This window comes from Thermobia domestica, chromosome 4 (genome assembly GCF_964235325.1).
Source record: "Thermobia domestica chromosome 4, izTheDome1.hap1.1, whole genome shotgun sequence".
Lineage (NCBI taxonomy): Eukaryota > Metazoa > Arthropoda > Insecta > Zygentoma > Lepismatidae > Thermobia > Thermobia domestica.
This window is the reverse complement of record NC_137457.1, coordinates 280,408,627-280,424,214: the sequence shown is the minus strand read 5'-3', so window position 1 is coordinate 280,424,214 and position 15,588 is coordinate 280,408,627. Positions and strand designations below refer to the sequence as shown.

The 15,588-nt window shown below is 34.7% G+C and overlaps 2 protein-coding genes across 15 annotated transcripts in view; one reads left to right on the top strand and one right to left on the bottom strand.

Moving 5' to 3' along the window:
* The window catches only part of LOC145684106 (uncharacterized), a 510,020-nt gene that overhangs the window by 158,804 nt on the left and 335,628 nt on the right, over positions 1 to 15,588 (bottom strand). The gene's annotated exons all lie outside the window — the stretch shown is intronic.
* The window catches only part of LOC145684103 (xaa-Pro aminopeptidase ApepP-like), a 75,479-nt gene that overhangs the window by 45,281 nt on the left and 14,610 nt on the right, over positions 1 to 15,588 (top strand). The window contains exons 8-10 of the mRNA XM_081755994.1: positions 769 to 915; positions 5,476 to 5,689; positions 13,469 to 13,702. Of these exons, the coding sequence (XP_081612120.1) occupies positions 769 to 915; positions 5,476 to 5,689; positions 13,469 to 13,702 (595 nt within the window). The remainder of the gene's footprint in view (positions 1 to 768; positions 916 to 5,475; positions 5,690 to 13,468; positions 13,703 to 15,588) is intronic.

Here is a 15,588-nt window from a genome sequence, read left to right as displayed (position 1 = left end):
AAATTGAAGAGTAGAACTTGTAAACTGAAGATGGATTTTTAAAAAATGTAAGTTAAATCTTTTATATAAGACTAGTTGGACAAAAGTATTATCAATTGAAAAATGGTTTAAATAAGCTGGACAAGTGTAAAAATTGAACTCAGAGATTAAAGCACTTTTTACTTCTATGCTTGAAGGCATGTCTGTTGCGATAATGAAGTTCTATAATTCAGGTTCTGTTCTGTTGAAGTAGCTTGAAGTGTTGATGTTTCTGCTGATGTATATGAACTCCATAGTCGTTTTCTTTTCTTTTTCCTAAAAATTTTAAGAAAATTTTAGGAAATAAAGAAAAGGTTTAGATTTGCCTCCTTTTTAGTATTAAACTTCAATTAGTTCCTTGAATTAAAATGTATTATTATTGTTACATTAAAAGTTAGAAAATGTCATGCTTTTCTTCTTAACGTTTGTGTTTATGGTAATTTTAAACTTATAAAATAAAATACATCACTATCGACAGTGTTTGCTAATATTTTGATTACAAGCTTTGCATTTTATTTCGGAGGCGTTTTCTTCCCTTTTGTGTTTAAGGGGAAACACTGATTAAGTTTAAAACCTCACGATGACAGGTAAATAACAAAATATATGTCTTAAGTTATCCAGAAGATCAAACTCAGGGCCATGTTCACAAAGGCATGATGTTCACTGCATCACCAATAACAATTGAATATGTTTATTCTAATAATTCCGTATGAAGTATTGTTAATTTGACAATTAAATATGTTTCCACAGATTGCTCAGGATAAAGTCTTTCTCGAGCCTTCATTTATTCTTGATATGAAAAACCAGAAAAACGATGTGGAAGCTTTGGGAATGCGGGATGCTCATATTCAAGATGGTGTAGCCCTTGCGATATTTTTCTCTTGGCTGGAAGACCAGGTAGGTATTTATTGACACTCTAGTATCGAATTTAATATAGTCTTTGAACTTTTATGCGTTGTAATTCATTAACTACAGCTGATTTCCAGAGAATTTACTGTAGTATAACTGGCTTATCCTACATTCGAAGTGCTCTGAATTAAAGGTTTATAATGGCAGATTTTGAATTCTGTCCATATATGGAATCAACACAAAATTGTGCGAACGGAGTGAATTACATGATACTACATACAAAACCAACTGGAAAATATTCCTGTGAATGTGTGTCCTTTGGAATTTCGTTTAGAAGGCATTTCCTTTGAGCAGATTCTTCAGATTTACAAAGAAGCACATAACCTTTCTAGGTTTATAGGTACCGGTAAGTATATCTCCCAAACACTAAATACTTTAAATTCATGGAAAATCATATTTCTGAAACCATAGCTTTCACATAGAAAAATACTTATGAGATATCATATCTTTGAAACTAATTTTTCTAAACTTATAAGGAACCATCTCTGATACTATAAGCTAGCTTTCCGAATTTCAAAGAAAAAACATTTCTGGAACTAATACTTCTTTAATTTTATAACATGTCTCTGAATTTACATGTCTACAGAAATGTCAGAAAGTATATATTATAGTTCTCTAAATACAAACATATCTCGAAAATATAGTTTCTGTAGATATATTAAAAAGGTGTGTCTCTGATATAATACTTTCTCTAGATTTTACAAGAAAGTATATCTGAAGCTATAGCTTTCCCATATTTAAAATAATACTATCTCTGAAACCATAGCTTTTCTGTTATTAAAAATTTCCAATTTTTATTATTTCATTTGTTTTACTTGATTTATTGCAACTTGTTGCACACTGGCTGTATTCATCATCAGAGTTAATAAATTGAACTTTTTAAAATTACCAATGTTTTCGTGAAAATTATGTAGAATATATAATTTTTTCATTTATAGGAAACGAAAGCTCTTAAACTACTTATAACTCTTCATATTTATAGAAAAAACATGTTGTCTTCAGATTTATCAGAAAGCATATCTGAAGTTATAGCGTATCTCTAAATGTATAAAATCTCCATTCGTAGTAAGATTTCCAACTATGTCCATTTGTAATGGGAATATAGAATATACCAATGTATATAAAATAATACTGGAGGAAGCAGTGGAACTTACTTTTATAGTAGAAGAATAAAGAATTACTTGGATACGTGAAAAGATAAGGAGAAATAATTTCCTAGCGAACGAAAAATAATATACGGAGACTTTCTCCAGGAAACTGGAATGTCTGGTAACATTATATTCCTCAAGATTAACTCAACAGTAACTTCTATTTAAGAGAATGCTATAACTATGATTCTTATGTTTGCCATTGCCTGAATATAGCAAATAAAATATGTTTAAGATCCTCTAATAATTTATTTAACCTAGAAGAACATACTTCAGAAGGTTTCAGTTTGGAGGCTGTAGTTGGTAAACGAAACCCTAAATGACAGTAATATGTTGGTGTACGAGTATCCGCAATCTGTGTTAATTAGCTGCAACTTAGTAGCAGCAGAATTTATTTTGTTGTTATGAATTTCAGCTGTTTAGTACGTCAAGAAGCCCACCAATATTAAATTGTAAGTATACATATTCTTCATCCATAATATGGACACTTCCATAGTTTTCATGCAACGATACCCTGATTATTACTTTTTTTTTATCATGAAAGACAGTGATATATAACTTTTGTCACTTAGAAAATGTTCAATTTACTTAACTAATCTTTCGGAATCCGTTTGCTGTTAACCACTTCTTTATTGAATTCATAAATAGAAGATCAAAATAATACAGGGTGCCCGGGAAATAAGGACGAATTTGAATTTCGCACCATTTTGTCATATGACGGTTGTCAGCCGTGGATTTACCATGTTTGTTATCCTCTATCCTTCCGATTAGTAGCGTGTGTGGTGAGCATTGTATTTGGTGTTTATTTCGGCATGGAGCGTTTGACAACAAAGCAACGCATCCAAGTGATTAAAAGGTATTACAAAAACAAGGAAACTCCACGACAGCCGTTCGAGATTTGCGTGTGACACTCAATGAAATGGAAATTGAAAATGATGATTTTTGGTTTCAGCAAGATGGTGCGACCTGTCAAACATCCCGTGAAATAGTTGGTCTGCTGAATGAAAAGTTTCCTCAAAAAATGATCTCTTTACGAGGAAATCAGGAATGGACTGTAGGATCATGCGATCTTACCCCTTGTGACTTTTTTTTGTGGGGATTTGTGAAATCTGAAGTGTACGTGAACAAACCAGAGACAATACAAACCCTGAAGGATGAAATTAAGAGGGTTATTAAGATAATCACACCAGATGTTTGTGAACGCGTCATCGCAAATTTCAACGAACGCATTGCTCATTGCCGTGCAGCCTTGGGTGGTCATATGCCGGATACAATTTTTCATACGGCGTGGGAGACCCAGGTTCGATTACCGGCGGGAGCTCATGCGGTTCGGATTCCACATTAATCAGTAGGTCCACGTCTCATATAGCCACGCTGCTGAACGGGACGCTAAACTCAAAATCAACTTAACTCAACTCAATTTTTCATACATAAATGTGAGAAAATTGCCTAATGTGTATGTATATATAAATGGGAGAAGTTACTCAATGTGTTTATTAAAAATTGTTTTTTCAATATATTTTATATTAGTTTCATAACACTTTAATATTCGTCCCTATTTCCCGGACACCCTCTATAAAATAAGGGAAAATGTGTTATGTGAATAAAATGCTACATAGGTTTGTTACTGATATCGGGTTAAGTTTAGAGTTACCCCTCCGCTTTTTATAAAAATCAGGAAAATTTACAGGAGAAATGAGGTAAGAAATGATTATTTGAAGTTTTTATTTGATGTTTAGGAATTTAAGTTCGGCATGAGAGTTATGTTTAATACGAGAAAAGATATGTGGAAGTTAGTACTATTTGCCGGATGCGGAAGCATTCGCGGAAGGTTTCAGCAGCATGGCAGTTGTAAAATATGGCGAATATGGCGAACATGTGTAATGGATGCTCCAAAATAATGAGGAAAACCTTTTAAATTTTTGTAAAGCCAACGGAGTATTAAAGTTAAGTGAAATGTAATAATTTTTAATACTTTAAGCACTGTTTTTTGTATGTTGCAAAGTCCAAGGGCACCTACAGACTGGAGGGGCAACTCTAAACTTAAGCCCTGATATCGGCCAAAAGGCACTTATTTTTAACGTTCACCATTGCATTTAATACGTAGTATCTTTGCAGGACAAATTGTTAAGATTTGCTGTCAAAACATGTTGATACTAACAAAAACCTAGGTTTGAACAAGAACAAGAGCCTCTTATGCTATAAATCTGAGAAAAGAGTTGCTTTGGCATACAAATTCGAACACGAAGATATCGATTTATTGTAAATATTCAAGTTCCTGATTTCAAAGTACATGATGCATAAAACACAGAGTAAATTTGAAGAATAAAACAATGAAGAATAAAAATACAAGTAAAAGAATAATCTGCTGCAATCTGCTTCTTTTTCTTCGTGCACGTGTAGAGATTTGTACAGGTGCAGACTGCAGTTCTTATCGCCTATATACTTATAATTCTATAGGTTAACAAATATATTTCTATTCCCTGTTTTATTCATATTCAAATTGGAAAGATTAACTAACTATAATTCTTCTTTGCAATTTGAAAATGCCTACATAGTGATTTTAAAGAAGCAATGTTTTAAGATTATGTAAAATTATTTGTATATGGAAAATATCCAAAAAATGAAATTATGCTAGTGATGTATCTCATTGAGTGAAACAAATGAGAAGTTTATGAGAAGTTTTCGTGGGAAAACGAGTACTGTTACTAAAGCTAAATATTGATGTTATACTATAACTGCGGTACTTTCGAAGGTGATGCTGATACTGAAGTATATCCTCCTGAATCTTTTCACCAGAACACACAATTCTTTCTTGATGTATTGAGAGAAAAAGTATACGATTTACGGGGAATTCTAGGATAATGTGCTTTCTGGAGGGACCGTCATGTCAAGACTGAATTAGGATTAGGAATTACATTTCTAGGCTTTCGACATTATACCCATTTTAGCATGTCACACATGAAGGATGAAGAGCCTCAGGGAGTATACTACCCGGGGAAGTGAAGAAGGAAGATAGGGAAGAAGATGGAAGGAAGCGGCCTGAGATCTGTATGTTAGGCATTTGTCTAGTTTGAATAAGGAAAATCCGGGAAAAGCTCCACTCAGGACGAGTGGCTTGGAAAGGCTTTTACGCCTTTTTCACCAAGTTTCTTCATCGGAAATTAAATTCTGGACCACTCAGGCCAGAAACGAGAGTGATATATCAACATTGGAATGCAGCATCCTCGAATTGTAGGGTCAAATATAAATATGGATGATTCACCCCTACCGTCCGAGGACGCTACACTCCAGCTTTGGCATGGTGGTCCTACCAGAAACCTTATTGTCCAAGAATTCCCCGTAAAACTTGGACTTGATATTTTTTCAGTGTGTACTTAATTGGTCGTCTTTGTTTAAGCTTTCATCCGGTGAAGTTGTTGATGAATTATCCGTGTCACTTGTACTGGACAAGATACGTGCCAATCAGAGTTTAAGTCAAGGACCGAGCTTCGAGAGTATCTCTGCATTTGGACCTAATGCAGCGCTTCCTCATTATTCGCCCTCCGAGGGCTCCTCGCTTGTGATTGATGACTCTAACCTTTATCTCTTGGACTCTGGTGGACAGTATTTAGGTAAGATTTAGTTTAGTTTGTTGTGCATTTTGGTATTAGAGTTTGTTGAAAGAGTAATTCCACCAGAATCTCTCTTTTAATAATAAGCAAATAATAAAAGACTACAGGAAAAAGTTAGGAATGCTTGAAAATATGGAAACTATATTATCATCTGTGTACGAACCTTAGAGAAATATCAATGAAGGGGCGATTCCTTCCACTTGATATTTAAAATAATTAACTGGTAAGTTTCTAGGGCTGAATAAAGTGCCACCATTATTGCCACACTTGGTACAATTGTACCAAATTCAGCCCTTTTTGTCATTCATCGGCCCGTTGGCACCACGCTGGCATTTTCAGCCCCTTTTGTGAAAAAGTTGGTGCAATTCTACCAAACTCAGCACTATTAAGCAAATACTTGTCACTTTTTCAAAAGTGACAGTAAGACTTTTCCTACATCTCACGTTACTCATGCTGTGTATTGGACTATTAAAATGCTGTTGACGATTCATTCTGTGACGTTGCAACGCATAACACTACCAACTTTGTGTGGAAAATTCGTAATTCGAACTATACCGGGAAGCAAATGACGATAGATGGGCGCATGAAGGAGACAAGAAAGAAGCAGTGTGGTGGAAATTTTAGCTTGAAATTTTTTTTAAAAAAAGCGTTGAATCAAGTGTTGGAAATTCCGAAGAAGACCAGCGTGTGCTGAAGTAAGTCTACAATTTATGTGTCGTTGCAAAGATTCTACAACAAAAAATAATAGCAACGAAAAAGTACATTGACATAGTTGCCGGCTTACCGGGATAAGTTGTTTACTAGTGATACCATGTTAGACTAGTGCAATTTTCACAAAAGTTAACACCCGTAGGCATTTGATAGTCAAAGTGAGCAGATGTTTTTCTCTAGAGGATTTTGGCATGCTAAGTTCATTTTTACCGGTTGCCAAGCTTGATCTGTCCTCTATTTCGCAGTATGGCGCCATTTTCCAAATGGCTGTCACGATCATTAAAAATTTAAAATGCATGAAAATTAATGATATTTACGTCAAACTATATGTTTTTGAGGCTGGAAAATTCAAATCTGCCGTCAACTCTTGCATAGGTGTAAGGGTTTTATGTTAAGCTATATTCCAATATGGCTGCCATGATCATTCGAAATTTAAAATTAATGAAAATTAATCATCATTATATTAAACCATATATTTTTAGGCTGAAATTTTCAAATCTGCTATCTATTGTTGCATACGAGTGATTGGTTTTGTTAAGCCATATTCTAGTATGACTACCGTCATTATTCAAAATTCAGAAAACCAATTAAAAGGCTGAAAAATTCAACCTTTCTGTTTACAATAATACCTAGGTACGGACATATTTTGTTGTTCAACCATTTTACATTATAGATTGGTTCGGCATTTCAGATTTCAGCTTCTTTATGAGCTGTTTGTAAAATTGTAGTCCAAGTAAGAAGATTTTTCTAAAGGATTAGAGAATGCTAAATTCATTTTCAGTCGTTACCGGACTTCAAATCTTTTCAGATAAAATCACATTAATGTACTGAAGGCAGCAGATTATGTGTTTATATGGACCTCTCCACTAATATAATGATACATAGAATTAAAGTCTGGCGAATGAGGCAGATAGAACATTTCTTTGACTTCATCAGAATACTCTTTAAAACAATTGAGGAAAATGTGGTTTGAATGATCCATTCATTGTCAGTGAAGAAATCTCCCCATCCAATTCTATAGATACATTTCGTCTCACTAGCCAAGTGACTTCGCAGGTTGTATGAAAGGATCCATCGGCTGAGAGCTGATGATGTCGGTGATTCCAACCATTCCACCACTTTTCTTGCCGATGGCATCCATCCTCTCCTGGCTGTGGTCTGGGTTCATTTGGTTGAATTTCTGATTTGCTCTTTTCGCAACAAAATTACCATTCTTAAATTCAGCCCTGACCTCTTCTGGAAGCTGGTACATCTCACATAGGTACACAGTCTTCCACTTTGCATAATGCGTATGATTGTACCTCATGAAAAAAACAACAATTGTTGAAATGCCTGCAGGTAAAGTTGCAAGTTGCCTTCTCTCTGTGCTCAGGTGAACAGAAGGAGAATCTGCACCATTTGCATAGGTCCACCAGAACTGAAAGTTTAGATTGTTGTTTGCTGCTACAAATTCATCCACTTTCTCACAAATGTATTTCTTTACAAAGAGATGAATCAATCTAGTTTTCTCATGGGTTGTGATCTTTGCCTCAATTTGTTTTACCAGATGTTCATCCTTGTCACTGATGAACTTCAGTACCTGAAGAACAAGAATCCTCCACATTGCTTGCAACTTTAGCTTGTGCACCCTCATGTCTTTGGAGTATGACTTACCTGACAACTTTTTTGCTCAGTGTTTGGTCAAAGCATATTGCTCTCTATCCATGCTTCCTGAAGTTCAGATGATTGAACATGCTTTCCAGTTACCTCAACGAATATCATAGCTGTGTGGAGATCCCCTAGTCGGGCAACCAGAAAGTCTTTGTAGTCGTATTTTACCCATTTAAAGTTCCATGAGCCTCCAGTATAGTGCCTGATCTACAGTTACTACAACGTAGTGTTGACTGAGTTGCCTTGCAACATGTTTCCTCCTCAGAACAGTATGCGGTGTACCAAGTTCATGTGTTTGTGCTTGAACAATTGGCAAGTAACCAATAGTTGCCAGTTCTAGAGATGAGGTACTCTGAACCCGATTAAAATGTGTCCAACCCTGTTCACTATAATCAACTTCTTGGCTCTGAACATAGAAAGCCAAGTCTTTTGCAATACCCTTCCATGTTTGTTTACAGTTCCACGCTGACTCTTCAAAAAAAAACTCCTTTTTAGCAATTGTTTTTCATTTTGCTTTGTCCTCAGTTACTCCTGCAAGAAAAAATTCTTCAAGAATTGCAGGAACATCAAGACTTTGATTTTCTTGAGGGTTCCAATGCATCATACCCATATCTGCTTCAGGTCCTCTCTGACATGTTGCAATTTGTGTAGCATAAATCTGTATTTTTTTCATCAAAACTAGAGTCATTAATATCAAATTGTCGCAGGTGAAGTGTACAAATCTAGCTATCTTAGTCAACATATGCCATGTAAACAGACTAAGTTAGCACAGCAAATTTTCAACTTTCTGAAGATATAACATTTGCCAACTTTGACTATCAAATGCGTACAGACGTTAACTTTTGTGAATATTGACCGGCAGCCTCATAAATATATAGTCTTCTATAACGATCACAATAATTTTGATGGGCTTTCTGAAACTTTAATAATGATGGTAGCTATATTGGAAAATGGCAGAATGTCAAACTTGATAACTTTTATGCAGAAATGAGCGGTAAATTTACATTTTTTCAGCCTCAAAACATAATATTTACCATAAAGATGATGATTTTTTATTGATTTTAAATTTAAAATAATTATGGCTACCATATTGGAATATGGCTGAACATAAAACCCAGTCACTCCTATGCAAAATCGAACATCAGATTTGAATTTTTTTTAGCCACAAAGCATATGATTTGACATAAATATGATGAATTTTTATGAATTTTAAGTTTTTGATAATTGTGGCGGCCATATTGGAAAATGGTACCGTAGCGCAAAAAGGAGGGCAGATCAAGCCTGGCAACCGGTGAAAGTGAATTTAGCATGCCCAAATTCTTTAGAAAACACCATCTGCCTGCTTTAACTATGATTTGCCTACGGCACTTTAAAAAATATAAAATTGTGATTTTGAAACAGTCTATATTGAGGAATATAACGACTTTCTTAATTTGGACTCGTGGAAGAGGAGGGGGAGTGTTCTACAACTTTTACCTCTTTTAGTTTCCTGTTATAGAGCCATGTATTACACTGGTATAAAATACTGAATTCAGCCCTTTTTGTTTCAATTTGGTACTATTATTCAGCCCACTCCAGAGCTAGGACCGTGGCAAAGGTGAGTGCCACTATTTGTCGAAGTTTGTACTTACACATAGTTCATAAGTACATAAGAAATTAGCATGTGTTTGATATAACCAACGGATGAAACAGTGGTACGGAAAGACATAAAAAAAGAATAGGATTTAGTTATGATTATTCAACTTTATAAATAAAATGGTAGAAGCAAACGCTAAAGTTGACAGATTTCATAATTCTACATGTTTTATAACAGTTATGGGTTCATATACGAAAAGGTTTTTGCTTCATTCCTTTTTTTTTTTTTTTACACTCGTGAATTCCTTCCCCCTGCCCCCATACATTTGGATTGTTAAGCTTTCGGTTCCTGGGTAATACTGACATCTTAAGCAAGTTGCAAATCTACCGTTCTATTTGGTTTTAATGCAAAGGTGAAAAGTAAAGTGTGAAATAACAGAAACAGTTTTATTACCCTGGTAACGAAGCTTGTGTCTCCGTCAATATTTGTTACATTTCTCAACATATACTTTTGAAGTATTCTTTTGTTTCTTTCCTGTAATCTTTAGGTGATGGACATATCAAGAATTAGTTCCGTGAAATGTTGCTAAGATTCTAAAACGTTGAATTCATTGGTGAATCAGAAATTTCATTTACCTTTAGGCTCATTTTCAGACGGTAGATCGAAATTATTGGAAATAACACATTAAAAAGAAAATGTTGGTAGTTCACATCTTCTTTCATTTAAAATCGGTAGGAGGATTGGAAGAAAAGTGGTGCAGGGCAGGGGCTGGCGACATTGGATTATCCACTCGCGTCAATTTGTAGTGCAGTAGTTCTCAAAGTGGGGTACGCGGACCGCTGGGGGTTCGTGGGACGTAGCCAAGGAATCCGCGATGCCTAAAAATTTAAACGTGTTATAATGAAATGGAACTCTCAGCTATTATGCAAGAAGTATTCTTTCCAGTTACTAGAAAGAAAGCAATTAGAAATTATACTTATGTTTGTAAATTTAAATGTTCTCCTATTTTACTAAATTTCTGCCCTGTGAGTATGAAGAGTTGTCTATAAATGCACTGCAACATTTGATGCCTTTCCCTACCACTTACTTAAGTGAACAAACCTTTTCTACTCCTTTCAGTATTAAAGCCTGAAAGCGAAATCGTCTTAATGTGAAATCGGATCTAACTGTAAGATAAATGGTGACAAAACTTATTCCGGATTTCAATGTATTTATGGAAAAACAGAAATAATTTCATTCCTTATACTAGTGACCCCACATTTGAGAACATTGTTTATTAAGTGAATTTCCTTTAAAGAAAAAAAAAAAACATTGATTTTCAGTCTTGAAAGTTACTGTATTTTCAATTGAAATTTCCTTCACTAGGAATCAATCATGTATCTTTAGAATAAATTACTTATTGCAATATTTTTCTTGATCTTTTTCTTGTCAATGGTAATTCTAATCAGTATAGTTTTTAATGCCATGTGAAATTTCAGATAGCACTGCAAGGGGATCTGCGTTATCGGAAAGTTTGAGAACCACTGTTGTAGTGGATAACATCGAAACCATGGATATTTCCTCCACGTTCTCATACCACCAATTCTATCATAGCCATTCATTTTCATTTATAATCTTTTAGCGTACAGACCTGTACAAAGAAATCCACAATAGTTACAAGTCTATCTAATTGTGTTGATTAATTACAATATATTATACGTGTATATTGATCGCAAGAGGAGTCCAATTACAAATGTGTTGCTAAGTGACAAAAAAATTTTTTTTTGCGATTAATGATAATAGGACATGGACAAGGAATTTCATGCTACACACAAAATTTAAAGTGGATCAATAAGTGTTCTGAGTGCTATGCTAAACGCTGCTTGAATAGTGCAACGTTGCCAGATACTATCGAGTGTTACTGATGCCAGATAATAAAGGAAGTAATGATTGAATTCTGCTTGGATAATTACAGGAGAAATTAGTTTTCGACCTTTCCCGTAATTCACAGCTAAGTTCCGCTCCTCAAACTGCAACGCTAGAATCCAGGAATCTTCTTATTGTGACTACCACAGTAAACGTTCAAATTTAGCTACAACGCATTATGGCACTCTGCGCAAGTTTCTTCACAAAACCTATTTCCTTACATGTAAATTAATATTTAAATAAAATGTGAAACATAACACGAAAAACGGTCGAACAATATATCTATTTCGTAATAAGATCGTTACTTTAAAATACTTTACACACACAAATAAACATTTCATAAAATGGAGCACTTCTAGTAAGATCTAGCAGCATGTGCCATCTTGTGTGCTCGTTGTGAAACGAATAAAATATTTTCTTTTATTTGTTATCTCTTTCGATATCAGAAGACACAACAAAATGAATCAGTGTCTTATGTTGTAGCTGAAACATAACTCTATCTTATAGTTAGAGTTATTTATATATAGTATTTATAATATGTAACGTTTCATTGCGCAGTACCTAAGGGAATGAGCTAAAATATGTATAGACTTCCGGGTGGTGATCCAGCACCGCTCAATATCACGAAATCCTGCAAATATTATATCATAGCTAATATTTTTTACAGTAGTATTATCGTTTAATGAAAATAAATGTGCAAAGATGATACATTTAGGCCACGGCACGACATAAGGCCGCACATTTTGGATAACTTCACAGCGTGCATTGCAAGCAATGATGGTGTGGATTGTGTCCAATTGTCTCAGCATTACTACCACTCTAACATGCTGTTTTATTTATAAAACCAAGTATCCACAGACCTGGTTTAATATATAGCCCGTGTTGGACGGCGTTAAATTAGACGATGGTGTTAATTTTACAATGTGAAAATAATACCGTCAGTGTTAAACAACTAGATGGATGAATGAAGGTACGAGGTACGACATCTCCATTTTGTTCTTTTATTATTTACCTTGTGCTGTTAGAGACAGACCAGTTCGCATGCCAAACACAAGCCATTAAGTTACTAGTGTTGCTAACTGTAAACATTTTATTTGCTAGGAACATGACTTAGCAACGGTATTACAGCCGCTGCAAAATCCCATCTATCAGACAATATACATCTATTAGGTATTTCCTAGCGTGCGCATTACCGTGCCGGAGTCTTAAATATCTAAGTAACTCCCATTCACAATTTGTATTAATGTTTATTTTGAACTATGAACAAAGCTTTATGTGGTATATTTGACATTTGTATTTTTCTTAACTCTGTACGTGACAGGAATAGTTTAACTGACCATCATAATACACTTGAATTGAGATTTGACTTAGAAGTTTGAAAATATTTTCCTTAACATTTTGATTATCAAGCTCTTTCTGCAAAGTAAGGCTGTTGGTAAAGGGGCGACGTTGAGAAGAATGTAGATTTGATAGAGTTCCTTTCAAATGTTCATAGCTCAAGCACTAGTTGACCTAGAGACATAAAGCAAGAAGCAGGATACGTAGAACAGAAATCAGAAAATGTATAACTCAGATTCAGCAAGCCATCAGCTTAGAAACGGAGAACATTAGTTGGAGTATAGCACAGATTATGTGAAATGTCAACCTACGATTTAAGGTAGAATCTGAATCACCATAGTGCGTTCACATTTCAAGGCTCACCTACCTGGAATCGTACCCGGGAACCCATACTCCGAAGACACGCGCTAATCACTTGATCACCAAGGAGGACGGAGGAAAATGGTCCCCAAATATAGTTCATACTTTTTCCTGGTCCGCACTGCTTTGCAAATTTAAGTTGGTCATCACTGGCTTAGACAATAATCTGAGACTCTATCATATATTTCAATAAATTAAATGTCTACTTTTAACATTACCTATGTCTATCATGTACGCAGATGGCACAACTGATGTTACAAGAACTGTTCACTTTGGTACACCAACTGATTTCCAGAAAGAAGCCTATACTCGACTTCTAATTGGATGTATAGACCTAGTGACAACAGCATTCCCAGATGGGGAAGATTATTCTACACTGGATTTAATACTTAGAAGACCATTGTACCAAATAGGATTGGATTATGGCCACGGGAGTACTCATGGGATTGGTCACTTTTTGTCCGTACATGAATGTAAGTAATAGAATCATTTAATACCGTAAACTGTTAGAAGTTTAGTTAGGAGTAAATTTTTAGTTCAGAGCTAATTAATCACTGTATCACCTTGCATAAAGATAGTGTAAAATAGAAGTAACTGTAAAGTATTCGTCCGAGGGAATTTTCCGCGGTGTACGAAGATTTAGCAAAGAAATTTTTAAGGAGAGAAAAAGGGAGATTTTACGAATATGAGATAAATTGTAGGGAAATTAAGCTTTTCAACAAATGTTATGTGTTTTCAGCAAATAAGAAGAGAAATCGGATAGATGATGCCTGTAAATGTTGTTTCCATAACAAGGTCACATTTTCAATCCAAGGGCAGAAATTACAGAGTTTAAAAGTCAAAGAAATTACAGAGTTTAAAAGTCACATTTGCAGTTACACTCAACAAATGTTTTGTATAAGAATTAATTCTGACAGAATTCTGTTACAGAAAACAACAATAACATAGGGCACTAGGTGGAAAAAGAAGAGAATTGCATCTACTTTTCTTGCAACAATACAATGCGCTATGAACTTTAACCTAATTTTTAGATAGTGTATATCAGTTTCTAAATTTTGATATCGTAAAACGATATATAGTTGTGGTGTACTTGTGTGTCAGTCGAAACAAACTTCCAGAGAAGAATTATCAAAGCTCACATTTTGCGCTTTAAACTACATACTCCACAATCTATCGACATTCCTATAATAATAGTTACTGTGTAAAAGTAATCCTAAGTGTGCATAAGATTATCACTGGAGCACATCATAATCATTTGGAGGAATCACTGGTGGTTGGTGAAGTAGGATCCCATTTTGATAAGTAATATTTTTATTTTAGTCTATTTCCTTCTTCGTTTCCAACAGTTTCAGCTTCCTTAAATTTGACAATTTGATTTCAGTATTCAAGGAAACTGAATCCCTTGGATTCGGAAGTCTTTGTTTGTTGCGAGAGGTCGCCAATTCAAATCCTCATAAGCAGAGGCGTCGTTAGCCTGGTGCAATGGAGCGGGTGTACCCTTTAAATGAATATCCGCATCCAAAGTTTTTCACGGAAGATAACATTGAAGTAATAACAGAAGATCAAAAACACAAATGTATGTTGTGGAGATATGAGCACAGTATAATAATCCATAGATACGCAATAATGCTGTCTTTAAAGAATTATATATATATATATATATATATATATATATATATATATATATATATATATATATATATATATATATATATATATATATATAGTGAACGAAAATCATATAAATTTTGTCTTAGAAAGAGATTTTTTAAGCATTCTCGACGGAAATTTTAACTTTAGGACTTAGCATCACTGACTGTAATCGAGGGATCGAATTATCTTAGGACCATGGTTCGACGGGAGATTTTAAGTTGGCAAAACCAGAGCACCACACAATATGACGTCACTAAATGTGATAGTAAGTTGAGCAGTGTTTGCAACTGATTTGGTGTCAACTTATTGATTTTATACTAGAGTAACAGATCGGTAAAGAAAATATGTTTAAAAATGATTATCTGTTAATGAAGTAATATACTTAAAGAGATATTTGTATATTTGTATGAAAACATAGCATTTCCACACGCGATATTTGATGATGTGCTCCGCGAAAGATTTGTTGCCACAAAAAATTTGGAGATCCACAATATATAATTGACATAAAAATTAATGATAGGTCTACATCATATTAATATGTGACAGGCCCTTATCCATGGGGTCTAGGGGGCGGGCCCCTCTAAATTTTTACGGTACTGGTCCCCTAAAATTTTCACAGTATGCTTGCAAATGAACTATAACAGGGTGCAAAATTTCAGTCAGACGCACTCGCCAATCCAAAAATAATGGTCGCCAGTATCTCCCA